Below are 14,963 nucleotides of genomic sequence, written 5' to 3' on the forward strand. Positions count from 1 at the left end.
AACTTCATACTGAGTGTAATACCAATCATCGGCTCCACATCATCTATACAGTGGAAAATGTACAATCTCTTTCGTTAGGCGCAACACATTTGCTGGGCATCATGCTCTTAACTCTATACACTCAAACAAAATACTATACACATTTCTTAGCAGTTTGGGTTCGTACAATTCATACAAACTTATAATATAATAATTATCCCGCGTCACCATTGGCTGTTTTTATATGCGTTTGGCCAAATGTAACTTTAGTTTGAAGTTCCTTCTGTTCGGTTATCGTAGATACGGATGCGATGACATCGCGCCTCCGCTCTTGATATTTGTCTTAATCGTCGCCGTGGGCATCTTGCCGCCGGCCGAAGGAGGCGCATTCATAGCTCGGTTGGGGACGGGACCAGAACCCCCACCCACAGATCCACTAATTGAAGCGCCTATAGGCTTTGGACTGTGAGTACCCATAGCCTGGCCACCCATACTGGGTCCACCCTGGTTACCGCCGCGCAGAAGCTTGCCGCTGTAAAATAAGAGAGTGCAGAAGTGCAACCGAATTAGTCCATCAGATACATAGGCGAATAATGCTTGAATTTATGTCCACTGTATTTGAACTTCTAATCTATGTCGTGTAGGAATAACATTTTATGTAAGTACCAAAATGTTTGCAACGATAAAATCTAGCAAAAAATATACGGCATAGCCCGTGTGGATCTATAAAACAATAAGTTCAACTTATTACCTTGGTGAAGGTTGCTTCTTAAAGGACTAAAGTTTTCAATCATTACAATCTAAATAACAATATTTGTGTTTTAAACAAAAAATTAATACCATTCATTAAATGACAGTTGGCGGAAAAATTTGTTTTTGAGCACTTTATATATATAATGTTTTTTTTTTTTATCTACTTGGATTAAAATGCGAACATAACTAAGATGTTTCAGTGTCTATATGTTGCTGGTATGGTGGACTCAATAAGGCATGATTTCGGGTTAGATTTTTAGCTGCGACGTAGCAGTTTTTTCAAATTATTACAACTATCAGTAGAAGCTAGATCAACCATGATTCGACTATTCTTTCTGATATATAATCATGCTTTGTGTGTGCTGCTTTCTGGTATATGGAATGCTGTGAACGATTGCCCTGAGTTCTTCCTATTGTCAGCAGCTCAGCGGGCAGATACGTTTGACCAGGGTGAATACCGCTGTATTTTTTACCTGTTATATACATTCTTTTTCGAAATATCTATAAGATAATACAAGGTAATAAATAATACACGTTATTGAAATGCGGATTCAACGACATTTTGAGATACACTGAACTTACTTTGATATTGCGGCTATGAGCATGGCCGTATCTGGCGCAGAAGATGTTTGTTGTATACCGCGCGAAGTATCGATGTCCCACTCTTCTCGGGAGGTCCGAATTAGCTCTGAAACGTTTTGACAGATCTTGTTGTGTGAGGCTACCTGCTTTGTCGAGCCGTCATTCGGCGACTGACCGGCTTTCATCAAAATAGCCTGTAACAGGTAGAACGTTAAAGAAAATTGTAATATTTGGCTTACGTTACTAGAGAAGAATGAAGACGAAAAAAAGTCTTTCATAATGCTAGACACGTTGTAGAAATGCGCTTATAAGTAAGCTTATAAGTCGGTTTCTTCGTCTGATTCGAAATAACATAAAATTTACATATACAGAATGAAAAACTATTAGAAAAGAAACTTTAGGTTTTCAGCGAGAATCTATAAAAATTTAGAAAGGTTTGAATACACAGGTGTTGTCTGTTAGAACCGCATTCAGCATTCCAACTTGGCCCACCTGATCAGCCTGCTCGATTTCCGGATCGCATAATGTGCGCAAGTAATCCGGCACCGCTTGATGATTAAAAAGGGGCACGCGACCTTCAGTCAATCGCTGAAGTTCAGGATCGGGATCGGGTGATACCAGCAGAGGTAGAATAATTCGATTACGCAACTTCGGTATTTTATCGTTGCGCAAAACCTAGAACAAACAAAAATCTGTAAACATAAATACGTAACTAAACTACCGTATCTAAAGTACGTATAACAGCTTCACAAAAATTATTATTATAGAAGGGACTGATATGTGTTACCTTCAGCAAGTTGTTCATCTGTCCAGAAATAAGCGCGAAGTTGTCAAGCACCGCCGGCCACTGGAGGGTTTCATATTCATTTTCTAGCCTCCAGATGAGCTGCTGGATGTTGTTTTTAAGATCGTTGCTGCGAGTCAACAAAGCATCGACAACCTGATCCACCTAAACGTGAAAAGTGAAACAAAAATATAAAACAAAAAAATAAATTATAGCGTTAAAAGGGTTAATTGGCTATAATAGAAATGCGCCATACTGTTGTCAAGGCTCGGTTAGAGATAAGCCTCGCGAGATATGCAGTCCACACGAACACAAATATGGTCAATTAAGACAAAAGGAGCTAATGTATAAATGCGAAAGATGAGTTACCAAACACCTGCGAGATATGTACATATGTTATCAGCTAGTGTGAATATCCTATCAAATGTAAGCAATGAACAGCCTTATCTTAAGGGACTACAAGTGTGAAGACCACAGTTTTTGCTTATAGAGCTTTTTAAGTTGTTTCACGATAACTATAATTTGCCTACGATTTAAAATTAAAAAAAAACGAGTTCTGACTTGACTTTCCTTCATAGGGTTAGATTTCTGTTCCCAAATCTGTAATGGATAAAAACTGTGGTAGAATAAATGCTCGTTACTCATGGTACAGCGATGAGTTTTCAGGCACCCTTTTCACTTTACTTAATACTAACTTCTACATAAAAAAAAAAAAAAAAAAAAAAACTATTTTCATATATAGGTAATATTTGTTAAATGCACTGTTATAGCCAATGGCATCGAAAACAATATAATTGATGGCTTCACAATCAGCAATCTGCCAACATACATACAAACAACACATAAATACAAAACAGATCTTCAATGTAGAGTTTTTCAATTCAGCCTTTGCGAAGGTTCAGCATCGAAAACTGGCCGATAGTTTAAAGAGCCATAACCGAAATTTATAAGAATGCTCATTAAGGAATTTGCCATTTCTATACTACAGAATAAACATCAATCATAACGACAGCATACCTGTTTATCTTCTTTGTCCATCGTTGCACTTTTGCGTCTGACGAAACATCTGTTAAACGTAAATATGTCTACACATCCTACTGTATTACTTGTTAGTATTACCAGTTTATCTAATAGTATCTTCTAACAGTCTGAACGTCAGTGATCAGCCGTACTTGGTATACAGCGTCTTCTTTTTGAAACACGAGTTTTATGCCGATGTGAGTATAGACGCAGAGCTTTCAAACGCTGCTGAGCAAAAACCTATAATGGGGCGATTTGGCAGTTGCGTTTCGAAATGGAGCCCTCAAATACGATTTTACAGCAGCAGAACTGTATAAGATTGGACCGTCAATCGCTGGTGAAAAACTATAAGAGCATAATGTAAAACCGGTGTTACGACTTGGAATTATATCTCAGCTTTCTCTTCGTTAACTGGAATTTAATTTTAAATAGTACGAAAGGAATGAGTTCTTTGATGGGCTAAATTATTTAATAAAAGAAAAGTTCGGGTTGGCGAGTCATCATCAATGTTTTGAAATATTATTTAGTTTTCTGCACTACTCGAATCCCATTTTGGGCGGGAAGAACCTAGAAAGTACCTTTCAAAAGGCTAGGTTTTCTCTTGAGTTAGTCATATCAAGGAACTTTGTTTTTGTCGTGATTCCGGAAAGCTAAATTGCAGTGTACAATCGCCTACACTCAAAAGAAGTGACTTCTCCATCTTTCGAGGCCAACTGCGCTGGGCTAATTATGGATGATGGTAATACTAGATGGACTCAAGGATAATAACTTCATTTTTTTATATTATATATAGCAATTACTCATATGTTCTTTGGCTAGGCACAGCTATGTCACGAATTCTATAAATAATACGCCTTAAGTAAATAGGATAAATAAAGTCTATTCTATTTAGATAGTATTAATTTGTCTTAAGAATTAATCATAGCTATCTATTGCTTTATTACCAAATCGCCGTGCTGGCAAAATCTGTAGAAAATCTATTCTGCTGGCGATATTTCAAGATTTGTTTGCACAACGTAAAATTAGTTAATAAAGTAATGTCGTTTAAGTAAAGCAAAACAAAATGTATTTACTAATGACTGCCATCGTGCCAGTCCTAGCTGTTTCCAATAGCTTAAATGAGAGATTCATCGACTAATAAAAATCAAGATATTTTGTTAATCTCTGAATATTTTACCGAGCAAGCTAAAATAATAACATTGAATTAGATCAAATGGAATGATGCGTTATTACCTGTCAAAAAAAACTTGACTCAAAAAAAGGTATGTTAATTATGCTAACGCGTTTCTTCATCAACGTAGGATGTGTCATTCTGCAATACCCTTTGCGGGAAAAGGTAATATTTCTATTAATCAGCAACAATTACAACATAATAAAAAATTACCGACATCCTTTTATTATTCCTCTCCCTTGCCTAAACATTTGTAATAGGAATTTTGTAGTCATTATGGGCTTGAAGGCACATTTCAACGTCTTCACCATCCAAAACAAAAGGCTGAGTACTTGACAATTCAAATTCTAGATATGGATATTCTTGCCGCTCTCATCGACGAGGATCTCAACGAGCTCGAGAGGGATATCGAGACAGACCAAAACAACGGCACCACGGGAAGTTCATCAAAACTACAAACTTCAGTTCCAGAAACAGTGAAACCGGTGAGGGATGATAAAATTCTATTTGTTTGCGAAGGTTCGTGCAGACTTCCCCATTAGCTAATGGTATAACATTGCTTTACCCGTAATGGAAATGCATTATGCTCGAAGCAGGCTGTTTTTCTTGAGGTTTCTTTCTGGAAACTTGGATAGAATATTATTTTGATAATAATAGACAGAGTTGCATTTCATTAACGCAAATATTCATTAAAAGTCTACTTTACATTGGTATCTATGTGTGTACTCAGAAAAATGCTTTTGTAGAAGACTGAGCTACCCTTACGCCTCAGTTGAAATTCGTTTAAATTAAACAGAATATAACTCTAAATTACTGTTTTAATTAGGAAGAATCTTTGGGACCAGAGTACAATGGTGAACGTTCGTTTGAGGCGGCGGAAAAATTGTCAAGAGACCCCTTGCAAACAGAATCACCATCTTCTAGAAAGTTGGCATCATCAAGGTAAACCAAGATCACCTAGAAGCTATATGCGTAACATTTTTGTGGGAATTGTAGTCTGTTGCGTTGGGGTTTCTGATTTAGCAGTATTATCTTGTGTTTGCCTTGTAATATGCTAATTATTTTTTTTTTGTTAATGCTAATCTACACTGACTGTGTTGCGTTACAGTAAGAGCGAGGAAAAGCAGTCGGAATTACCGAGCGTGAACATCACGAAATCTCCCACAAGTCAACAGAGCACGATTACGCCTTCCAGCAAGAAGTTGATTCTTGAAGCGAGCACATCTACAAAAGTTGGTATATTGTGCCACAGAACACCTGCAAACTTGTTCTAGATTATTATTAGAGATAATTGCTAAACTGTATTGTTCGGCAGGCCAAGTGCTTTTATACACTTTCAATTTATTCAATAGCTTAACATTCAGTTTTCCAATGATGTGGATAATTCATTTTCACACAGCGTATATATGTCATTGCATTTTTCAGAAGTCTGCACCGTTGCTGCAAGATGTCAATATCTTCAAGGAAACACGCAATGGTGTTGCAAAGCCTTCTGAAGTGCATACGGGACTTACCGACTGTGAATCGTCTGACGATGAATCCCTTACATCATCCGGAAAAGAAGTTTGTAACACCATTGAATATTTGTGTCGCTAAATTTTTTGGCGAATAAGAGGCAGTTAGCTTTTTCTCGATTACCTGCTGAAAACCATCACAGGTTTATTTTCATTGGAATCAATGGTTTCTAATATGGGATATTGGAAAATTACCATAAAAATCGTAAGGATTGTCGTTATGACAGTGAAGGCCCCACTAGTCAGTATCGGTTGACCATAGAAATTGTAGATAATTGGTCTGTACGGGAACTGCACACAAAGTCTTACTTAGATACGTATCTGTGTTATATTGACTTTTTCCAATTGTTTTCTTATGAAAGTGTTCGCACTTAGAAGTTACTTTAGGCTTAGATGTATGCGCTCAGTGTTTTCCATTTGATGCAGTTTTTTCAAGATCTGCTAGTTGCAAGAAGTTCTAGAATGAATTAGACTCTGTTAAATTTGAAAAGAATAACATACAAATAATACACCAAATATCACGGCCATGACGAGTACTAAGATTAACACTAAATATTAATGTGACTATTTTTTGGCTCTAATCTTCTTTCCATTAATTTTTATCAACCAGGTAAACAGCATATTGAAGAAACGGGAAACGGACCGGCGCAAAAAGGAAAATCCGTTCAAGCCTCACATGAGCTCTAACGAGCAGGATGGATGTAAGTGAGGCTTAGCGCAATTTGGTCAACATATTTTTTCTCTAATATATAAAAAAGAGCTGAATATATGTATATTCAACTGTATAATTGTTCGACTATTAATTGCTAGAGCTCCATTGCGTTACACAGCCATTAGCAGCACCAGCAAGTAGCTTACGTATCTCCTACTTGAAAATATATTAGGCGTATATTCTGTGTACTTCATAACTAACCAAAACTTAGCTATCGATATCCAAATGAGGTGAGGTGAACTGTATTATTACCTGCTCATTGTTTATATGTTCTTTCCTTTTAATAGGGTCAAAGGCAAAGTTAGCAGAAGCTACAGCTAAAGCAGTACACATTCAAATCGACCCCTTTTCAGGAATTCGAATCAGGTTAGCCTTATGCAGTTCTCACAGCAGAACTATTATACACAGAAAATCTCATCGAACGCTCAATGAAAAAATATAGTGTTAGACTAACAACAGTAGACTTTGTTGAACAGGAACCCTGTTGTTTCTTCGGATTCTCTTCGCTCGAAAATGATTGGTAGAAAGATGGTCAAGATATCCACCGTCGGAAGCTACCTTCATAAAATGAAGGTGAGAACGTGAAAATAAAAAAGGAGGAAACCTGCAGATTAACACTAAAAACTAATACGATATTGTAGTGAAAACCTTCATCCTATATATATCATTTGCAAAACTGACCCGTGCTTCGTCAAGAGAAACTTTTTGTACAGTGTAAAGGTCTGTTTATTTAGTTTATGATACTATTATAATGATTATCATTTGTTTTTGTTCAGGGAGCAGCCACTGGCGGTGGCTGGACGTGGGCTATTATTTTGGCAAGTGGCAAGTTTGCATATTTCTGCTTAAATTTTTTCCATTTTGTGGCTCTTTCAGGACCGCGAAGAGGACTGGGTGACGATAGCTGTAGTTGTCCATAAAAGCGATCCAAAGTCTTCAAATAAAAGCGGCAAACTATTTTCGGTCGTTAAACTCGGCGATTTGCAAGTATGTGTAAAGTTAAATTATTCAGTATGTGAAGTCCGTTTTTTGTCAACCAGAACTAATGTTTTTGTGTATTGATTTGTCTGTATTGAAAACGATTGCTTTCGCAGAATTTAGAGATAAGTGTGCAGTTGTTCTTGTTCAATAACGTCCACACAGAGCTGTGGCAACGTCTGCAAGAGGGTCGAGTCGTTGGATTGCTGAACGCTAGAATGTTGCCGAACCGTGAGGGTTCACAAGATACATCACTATCAATTGATCATGCAGGCAAACTTTTGGAATTAGGAGACGCTCAGGATTACGGAACCTGTCAAGGCAGAACGAGGGTGAGTTGAACTCATATGCAGAGAACTTGTTCAGTGATTGACTTTCACATACGTATGTTTTTTACGATAACGTTCACAGTGTAACCTAGGCAGGCAGAAAAATGAACTCTTGCATTCCTATAACTTTACGCATAGAGCGCTTTTTTAAATGGAATAAATATATACGCATTTTCGGTCAACAAATTTACGTCTGGATTTTGTAACTGAGTACTTTGCAGGGCAGCTTTTTTAGTTTCTATCTTGCTTCATAACACGTATAAGAACATGTGTGAAAGTGGCTGTAATTTATAATAGTTTTGTCATCAACTTGCTTACTACTAACAGCGCTTATTGGCTTCATTTCAGGCGGGACAAAAATGCAGCAACGTTGTTAACAAATCACAATGTGCCTATTGTGTGTTTCACGTTAAGGCTGAATTCCAGAAAATGAGCAGTAAACGACCAGAGTGTCAGTCCAGGTATCAGCCTTAGGATGTTCTATTCTATATGACGCGTCTAACAATTTCCGTCGCTTCGAAATAAAGTGAGGTTCCCGACCTGAAACATAACCTCACGTCGTTACCGATTACAGAATAAAGCGGTTCGGTTCGGCCTCAGAAAAGCACTAGCCTTTCGGTCATTGTCGATATCTTGTCTTATTTTGTCTGTTACCCTGAACAGTTACTCAGGTGCGGACCCAGGTCGGCTTCGGAAGGCGGTATTTGAAGCAACCGGGGGTGTTTATGGCGTTCCTAAGGGGATGGCAGCTTCGATGACGCGAGCCGAGTTGCGCGCTTCCCTTAGGCCAATTGGCTCGACTAATGCTGAGCGTAAGCAAAGGGAACGACTCGTAAGTAGAATCTGTCTCACGTCTTAATCAATGTCTTGTAGTGTTTTCTGTGAATTCACCTATACATGCTCCATGGAGGTTCTATAGGGTTATCTTGGCATCTACGCTTTTATAAAGCTGATCAACTAGACTACCCACAAATTCGAAATAAAGCTGCCAAACTAAAAATTTACGATGTTACCGCTCCGCAGTCATGAAGGCGTGCTCAAAAGGATTCTCTTGTCCTTTTAATAACAATCTTTCATTTAGCTTACTCGGGTATGCGCGATGTGTATCTATAGGCAAATAGAGTATTATTTCGCCTAAAGTTTTGTGATTTGACATCTACCATTAGGTTATATTATTCTCACAAGCGACTACTATAAGGTGTAAGTTGAATTAAAAAAAAAATCATTATCTCTATCTTTTGTATTCCATGGCTTACTTTCGGTGCGAACATTATACAAATATAAGAAGGACAACTCACATTTCTGCCGTAATACTGTTACGAGTACTGAACGAGGCGTTCAAAACCCTTGATTTTCCATTTCTTATATTTTTGTTTTTCAGATCCTTTCTAACTTGGAGTTGAAACGTAAAGCTGATACGCATCTAGAGAGTATGGCTAAAAAGAAGCCCAGCCTTGGCCCGACAAGTTCTTCAGCCTCCTCATCTCAAAACAGTCGAAGTAGCGTCGCCGACGAATTTATGTCAGTCCTATTTTTCTTACATATTAAGCAAACAGGACATTAGCTGTATCTTGCCGATATCAGTGGTACCGTGGTAAAAAACAAAACCGCAAAAGCTAACTTACTACTTCTTCGTTAGCGTAAGATTTAGTGCATATAATATATTGGTTTAAGTGAAAACTGCTAAAAGGTGGTATTGTAGTAATTCTAATTTGCGGTAGCAACTTCCAGTGAAGCTCAGCTAAAAACGCATGGACCGGGTGCTCGTCTAATGCGAATCGCTCTTGGAAAGGAGGAACCGCCTTCTAGTGTTCAAAAACTTTCCAACGGGGTTATAATTTCAGAGGTCTGAATCGTTCTGCAAAAAGCTAAAATTCATAATAATAGCGAATCCAAACATCACATTTGGTAATATTGATTGGTACTAATATCATTGTAATTATATTCAATAAGCTCTGCAAATTAATCTTAGGCTGTGATTTTGAGAGAGTGTAAAGTAGAGATAGATAAAAACCAAACTTTATTTATAACAAATATATATATTCATACCCTTTCTTTTTTAATTTAAATATTTTACCCTTTTATTTTGTTTATTAAGATGATGAATAATTTTGCTATTTTTTTTTATTTACCTCAGCCTATGAGTCCTGGCGAACTTCTTCGGCAACATGCATTTCGCAAGCAGGTGGTATCCATGACTCCAAAGTTAAGTGGCAGTCCTGGGGGAATGGTCTCACTTGGGCCTAACAACCTTAAAGGGGACAGCAAGGTAAGCTGGATTTAAATATAAAATATATTCTTCAAATAATGATACCATGTGTAAAAGTTTATTGTCACTAGGAGGCTTACTTTATCAGGGTAGATACTGCATTAATATTGAAAGATTGTTCCTTGTCCTGCATATTCATACGTGCAACGATATCACAATAGGACACCCCAAGTAGCACAACAATAATCGTAAAGCTTAATCCTCTGTGGTAAGATTCACATAATTTCGCTTCGTCAATTTCTAATCTTTCTCTAGTTACGGGCAGCACGCATCCTAAAAGGAGCTGCGATCGCTGCAGTAGATCCAAATGCCGTTAAAAGATCGGTAGACAAGAACCGAGTGCTACAAAAGGTGGAAGACGCAAATAAAAATGGAACAGATGAAGCTGACAAAGAGAAGTTTAAAAACGTCAAAAACAATTTAAATGGCGCCAATGTACCGAAAGGCAAGAAAATAGTTTTAGGAAGAGAGGTAGATGAAGACGATGTTAAGAAAATGTTAGCTCGCAAATCTACCCACCAGCACGAGGTTGACGAGGTGAGAGTTTCAGACAATTTGAAAATACACAACACTTACCTGTAATGCAAACGCGGTAAAGCCACGTTTATATTAGGCGTATCAAAATGCTTTGTTTTTTAGAACGTATTTTATTATCAGTTGGTCGTTGTTTCCCTACAAGGTTGCTCAGTTTGGTTTTGTCATAGAAAAAGGAGGCTGGATGGCGATAATTCACTACGGTCATTGTACACAGACGTTTAACGCTATATCGTCCTTATTTTCGGTGCGCCTTTGGCTTTAAAATAATGTTCGATCATTTTTGAAATATCTTCCGCAACGTTCTATCATTAGTGTCGTCATTGAGTAAATGCGTAGAAATAAAGTGATATTCTGGCATCGATGACCTACGTCGCGTAAATGATGATCCGTATCGATCATTTAAACGAATACAACAATGGTGTTCTTATTTCGTTCCCGGGTGATAGGTCGAAGAAGCAGCAAAGGAGGCGTACTTCGCTAAGCTTGAACGCAAGGAAGCGCTTGAACAGAAAATGCTGTCAACAATGTCCGTTAAGGTAAAGGTGGTTTCGTGTGCGACTTGTCGCTATACAGCTGTCGCAGCTTCGGACTATTGTCAAAAGCAAGGCCACGCAATAAAGACCCACGAGGCAACTAAACGCTTCTTCCGTTGCTTGCTCTGCAAGAATCGTACCATCAGCTTTTGCAAATTGCCATCCAAACCTTGCAGGTAAGGTACTTTCAAGCTTGTTTTGTAGAATGTCATCCTCGCTCTATTGTAGGCCAATAGATCACCTCCCTGAAACGCTGGAAACATCGACAATTTGCAGTTCATCAACACATGGAGGTATGGCTCTGACGACTTTTGCTTCGGAGCTACTTCTGATTGGCGATTCAAGAAGAGTCGTTCAATACTACACAAACGGAAATAATTTCTATGTTTAAGTTAATAAATTGTGCTACGTTGATTACTGCTTCACGTTTCAGACGTTGCGAAAGCTCCGAGTGGGAACGAGTGGCAATGTGGTCGGAGCGAGAGGGACCTCGAATGGATTATGAGATTCTTCAGCTTCGAGGCCAGGAAAAAAAATTTATTGACAGCATATAATCACGTGACAATCATTGGCTGAACTGACGCCTGACTTAATGCTACATAAGTAGACTAGAGCTTGTGGTCACACAATATACATTGATGAATTATTTCTTAACATTATTGTGGAGCAAAAATCGTTTTGTGGTACAGTGGATGCCATTTTGCACGAACAACTCAAATATCACACTAAGCAAAGTGAAGCTGTGGCTTTCGAAATTATGCTGTAGACTTTTTGTCTGCAGCTAGGTTAAGCCTAAGATAATAATCATTAAAACAACCTATTATCTGTCAAGACGTTTGAAGATGTACTGACGTTAAATGCTGCAATATTTCACTACAATGTTTGTGAAAATAAAAAATAACGAATTGAAAAATATATAGAAGGGTGTGTTTCCATTATGAGACATTGTCTGAGAAGAAATTTATGAACAACTATGATTATCGTACCTATATTATTTTATTAGATAAAGATAAGTCTAACTGATATGATGTTTCTTAGATTGTTCCACAGTTCTACAGTTTAAAACATTGTTTATATACATAATATTTCATTAAAGGAGCGAATTCTAATGGCATTCAAGTTAAATATTGGAATCAATTGAAAATGGCTAAATTTGGACAGACAGTTTTGTTGTCGCACAAGAAGGTGTCTCTTTTAATAGCGTTAATTACCACTAGTTAAATGATATTAACATTGTATTCTAAATAGGAAGTTTGGTAATCTTTACTTTAATACTAATTTTAATTAGTTTTCATCGGCAATGAAATTAATTGCTATTACTAATGTTTTATCAAAATGTATATGGTTAATATATATTCGCAGCTTAGCGCGGTTCACGTTATCACTATTCTTACGTTTTGTTAGTCGTATGTATATATATATATATATTTGTTTCTTTTTAGTAGTTTATATAAATATCTGCAGTTATAAAAAACGCTCCCTTAATAATCAATTTTTAGATTGATTCCTAAGCAACTCCCAACAATTCCTAAACAAATTGTTTTCATCTTTTAGGCATGACCTTAGTGGTGATTCTGTACCAATACTCAAAGTCCCAGCAATAAACACCAACAGATTGCAACGAGAGTGAACAGTTTGACTAAGTATCCGAAATATCGAAGTAATTTCTGATGCTACATTTATTGCATATATATATATAGCATACGTGATCAACTTAGTTTTCGTTTGGTATATATACATATACATTGGTATTATAGCACATTAGCACGATCATTTATAAAGTTAAAAGTAATCAAATTTTACATAGGACAATTCGAAAATGTAGGAAAGGATCACAGTTCCGGATTTATCGAATCGAACAAAACCTTAATTTTTTTCCAGTACAGCGTTCGACCATGCCTGCAGAGTGCATCTTCCGCATACGGTATGTGTCCAGTTGACCGAAGACAAAATAGGAATTGATTTGTCGGCATTATTATACTTCTTCGACTTTAACTGTTTGTTTTTCGCATTCGTAATTTTATTTGCCCAAGAAATCAGATTGGTTAATAAATTATTTTGCCATGACCGTCCCATGCCGTCCTCAGTGGGTTCACAGGCCACGTAAGTACTAGAAATGTATGACGATTCTTACAATCTATTCATCTTATATATATATATATATATATATACATAACCGATATCTACAGTCATCGGGAGGTGTCAAAAGAAAATAAAAACACATTTGAGAAAAAGCTTTACACTTCAGTTTAGATGGATCGTAGCCGTATTAAAATCGGACGCTGTCACTCGGTGGATGACATGTTATAACTGCTATTTGAAATTCGTTTGGTACGCGTCCACAATATGTGGACGCGTACCAAACGCGCATGGCAAATAGATTGTCATTTCATGTAGAACCATATTTACGTAATCTTCATTGTGATCATCTAATTTCTTAAACAGAGACACTCTCTGTAGCTGTTTGCTGCGGTTATCAAATTGCAAACTATAAATAAAAAAAAAATAACAAAAATAACTAAAAATAACACCAAATAAATGTATACGCCATACAGAAATATAGACAAGAACAATAATATCGTCGACGGTGATGACTAAAGTAGCGATAACGGGTGACAATTGTAAATGTGAGAATATAATAATTGTCGAATAAATAAGAACAAGTAAAGTTATTCTCAGGACGTATGTAGTCCTTGTAGTGAAGAACTTGGCTTTTCGAATCGTGTATTCGACTTAAATATACAAATTAGTAATTAGCAATTAAACAAAATTGCAACACGCTTGTTCCAGTGGATTTACGGCTATATATTTATCTTATTTGTATTCAAATTCAATGAAACCCGCGATATGTATCGTGGTCCTTGTTTTACCGATCGGACTAATAGTTGCCGAGGTGTGTGACTTGAACGCCTGAAAACGTGTTCGTGTTATCATCTGATGTCAAGAGAGACGGCGACCTTCAGAAAGGTTCCGCCGAGATTCGTAGTCATCATGGTGAGTCTATGTGAACTCTCTCGCCCCCGTTTAAGGCGTCATGTGATAAACGTTCCAGAGTCGATTAGCGCTTAGCATTTTATAAAAAAAATATGTTAAAACTGAATTTCATCAAAAAATCATCACCAAATTCAAATCCTGTTGACTCTTATTCGTATTTGCTATTACGAGCTAAACAGTTAATTGCCGATGTTAGGATGCATGGTATTTTCCCCTAGTTTTTTTCCGAATTTAAATCCGAAGCAGCGTAGAATCAGTAAACTAAAATATTTTCTCCCCTTCTGCGGATGATCCAATGATTTCTTCCTCACCAGGCACCACATCCGATAATGTAGACCGCCTGACAACAAGGGCCAGTGTTCCAAATATGTAGTCAAAATGTGTAGCTGGCCTAGTTTAGAAATTGCGCGAGTTACTTATTGACACTCTTAGTACTATAGAATATGCGAATTATAGGTATGTGTCATTGTTCTCGCTAAAGTACCATTCGGAAAGAATGCACTCAATCTTATCGCTGAATACCTTCGACTCGCTAACTTCGGAGTACCCAAATCGATGTAACTTATCCGAATCGTTGTCGACAAAGTTTAATGGCCCCGACCATAGAGTAAGAGGGTGGTCGAAATCGATATTTCGCAACAGGTAGATAACGATACCGTAACCGAAGTAACTCTCTGCGCTCAACTTAATTTCAAGCCCGATCAAGTACAGTATCGGATTTAGTTTGTAAAAAAGATTTGTTTGTAAAAAAAAGCCAGCATTAAATAATATTTCCAAAAACATTAGCCTGTGCTTACGAAGTTCCGAT

The 14,963-nt window shown here is 37.3% G+C and overlaps 2 protein-coding genes across 2 annotated transcripts; one reads left to right on the forward strand and one right to left on the reverse strand.

Moving 5' to 3' along the window:
* Positions 1-193: 193 nt before the first annotated feature.
* MED8 (mediator complex subunit 8) lies at positions 194-3,365 on the reverse strand. The gene is made up of 5 exons (XM_022848854.2): positions 3,116-3,365; positions 2,102-2,263; positions 1,807-1,989; positions 1,315-1,508; positions 194-511 (listed from the first exon to the last, which is right to left on the reverse strand). The coding sequence occupies exons 1-5, from the start codon at positions 3,134-3,136 to the stop codon at positions 271-273; spliced, it is 801 nt and encodes a 266-aa protein (XP_022704589.1). The 5' UTR covers positions 3,137-3,365; the 3' UTR covers positions 194-270.
* Positions 3,366-3,664: 299 nt separating this feature from the next.
* Positions 3,665-12,062, forward strand: Mcm10 (minichromosome maintenance 10 homolog). Its single transcript, XM_022848857.2, has 18 exons — positions 3,665-3,857; positions 4,641-4,774; positions 5,116-5,231; positions 5,398-5,521; positions 5,715-5,852; positions 6,414-6,504; positions 6,803-6,881; positions 6,992-7,088; positions 7,392-7,502; positions 7,610-7,825; positions 8,171-8,283; positions 8,486-8,654; positions 9,204-9,343; positions 9,554-9,668; positions 9,960-10,091; positions 10,347-10,628; positions 11,075-11,337; positions 11,595-12,062. Exons 1-18 carry the CDS (start codon positions 3,848-3,850, stop codon positions 11,713-11,715), a joined length of 2,451 nt encoding a protein of 816 aa, XP_022704592.1. The 5' UTR covers positions 3,665-3,847; the 3' UTR covers positions 11,716-12,062.
* The last annotated feature ends 2,901 nt before the right edge of the window (positions 12,063-14,963 follow it).

This window comes from Varroa jacobsoni, unplaced genomic scaffold, assembly GCF_002532875.2.
Source record: "Varroa jacobsoni isolate VJ856 unplaced genomic scaffold, vjacob_1.0 scaffold_1380, whole genome shotgun sequence".
Classification (NCBI taxonomy): Eukaryota; Metazoa; Arthropoda; class Arachnida; order Mesostigmata; family Varroidae; genus Varroa; species Varroa jacobsoni.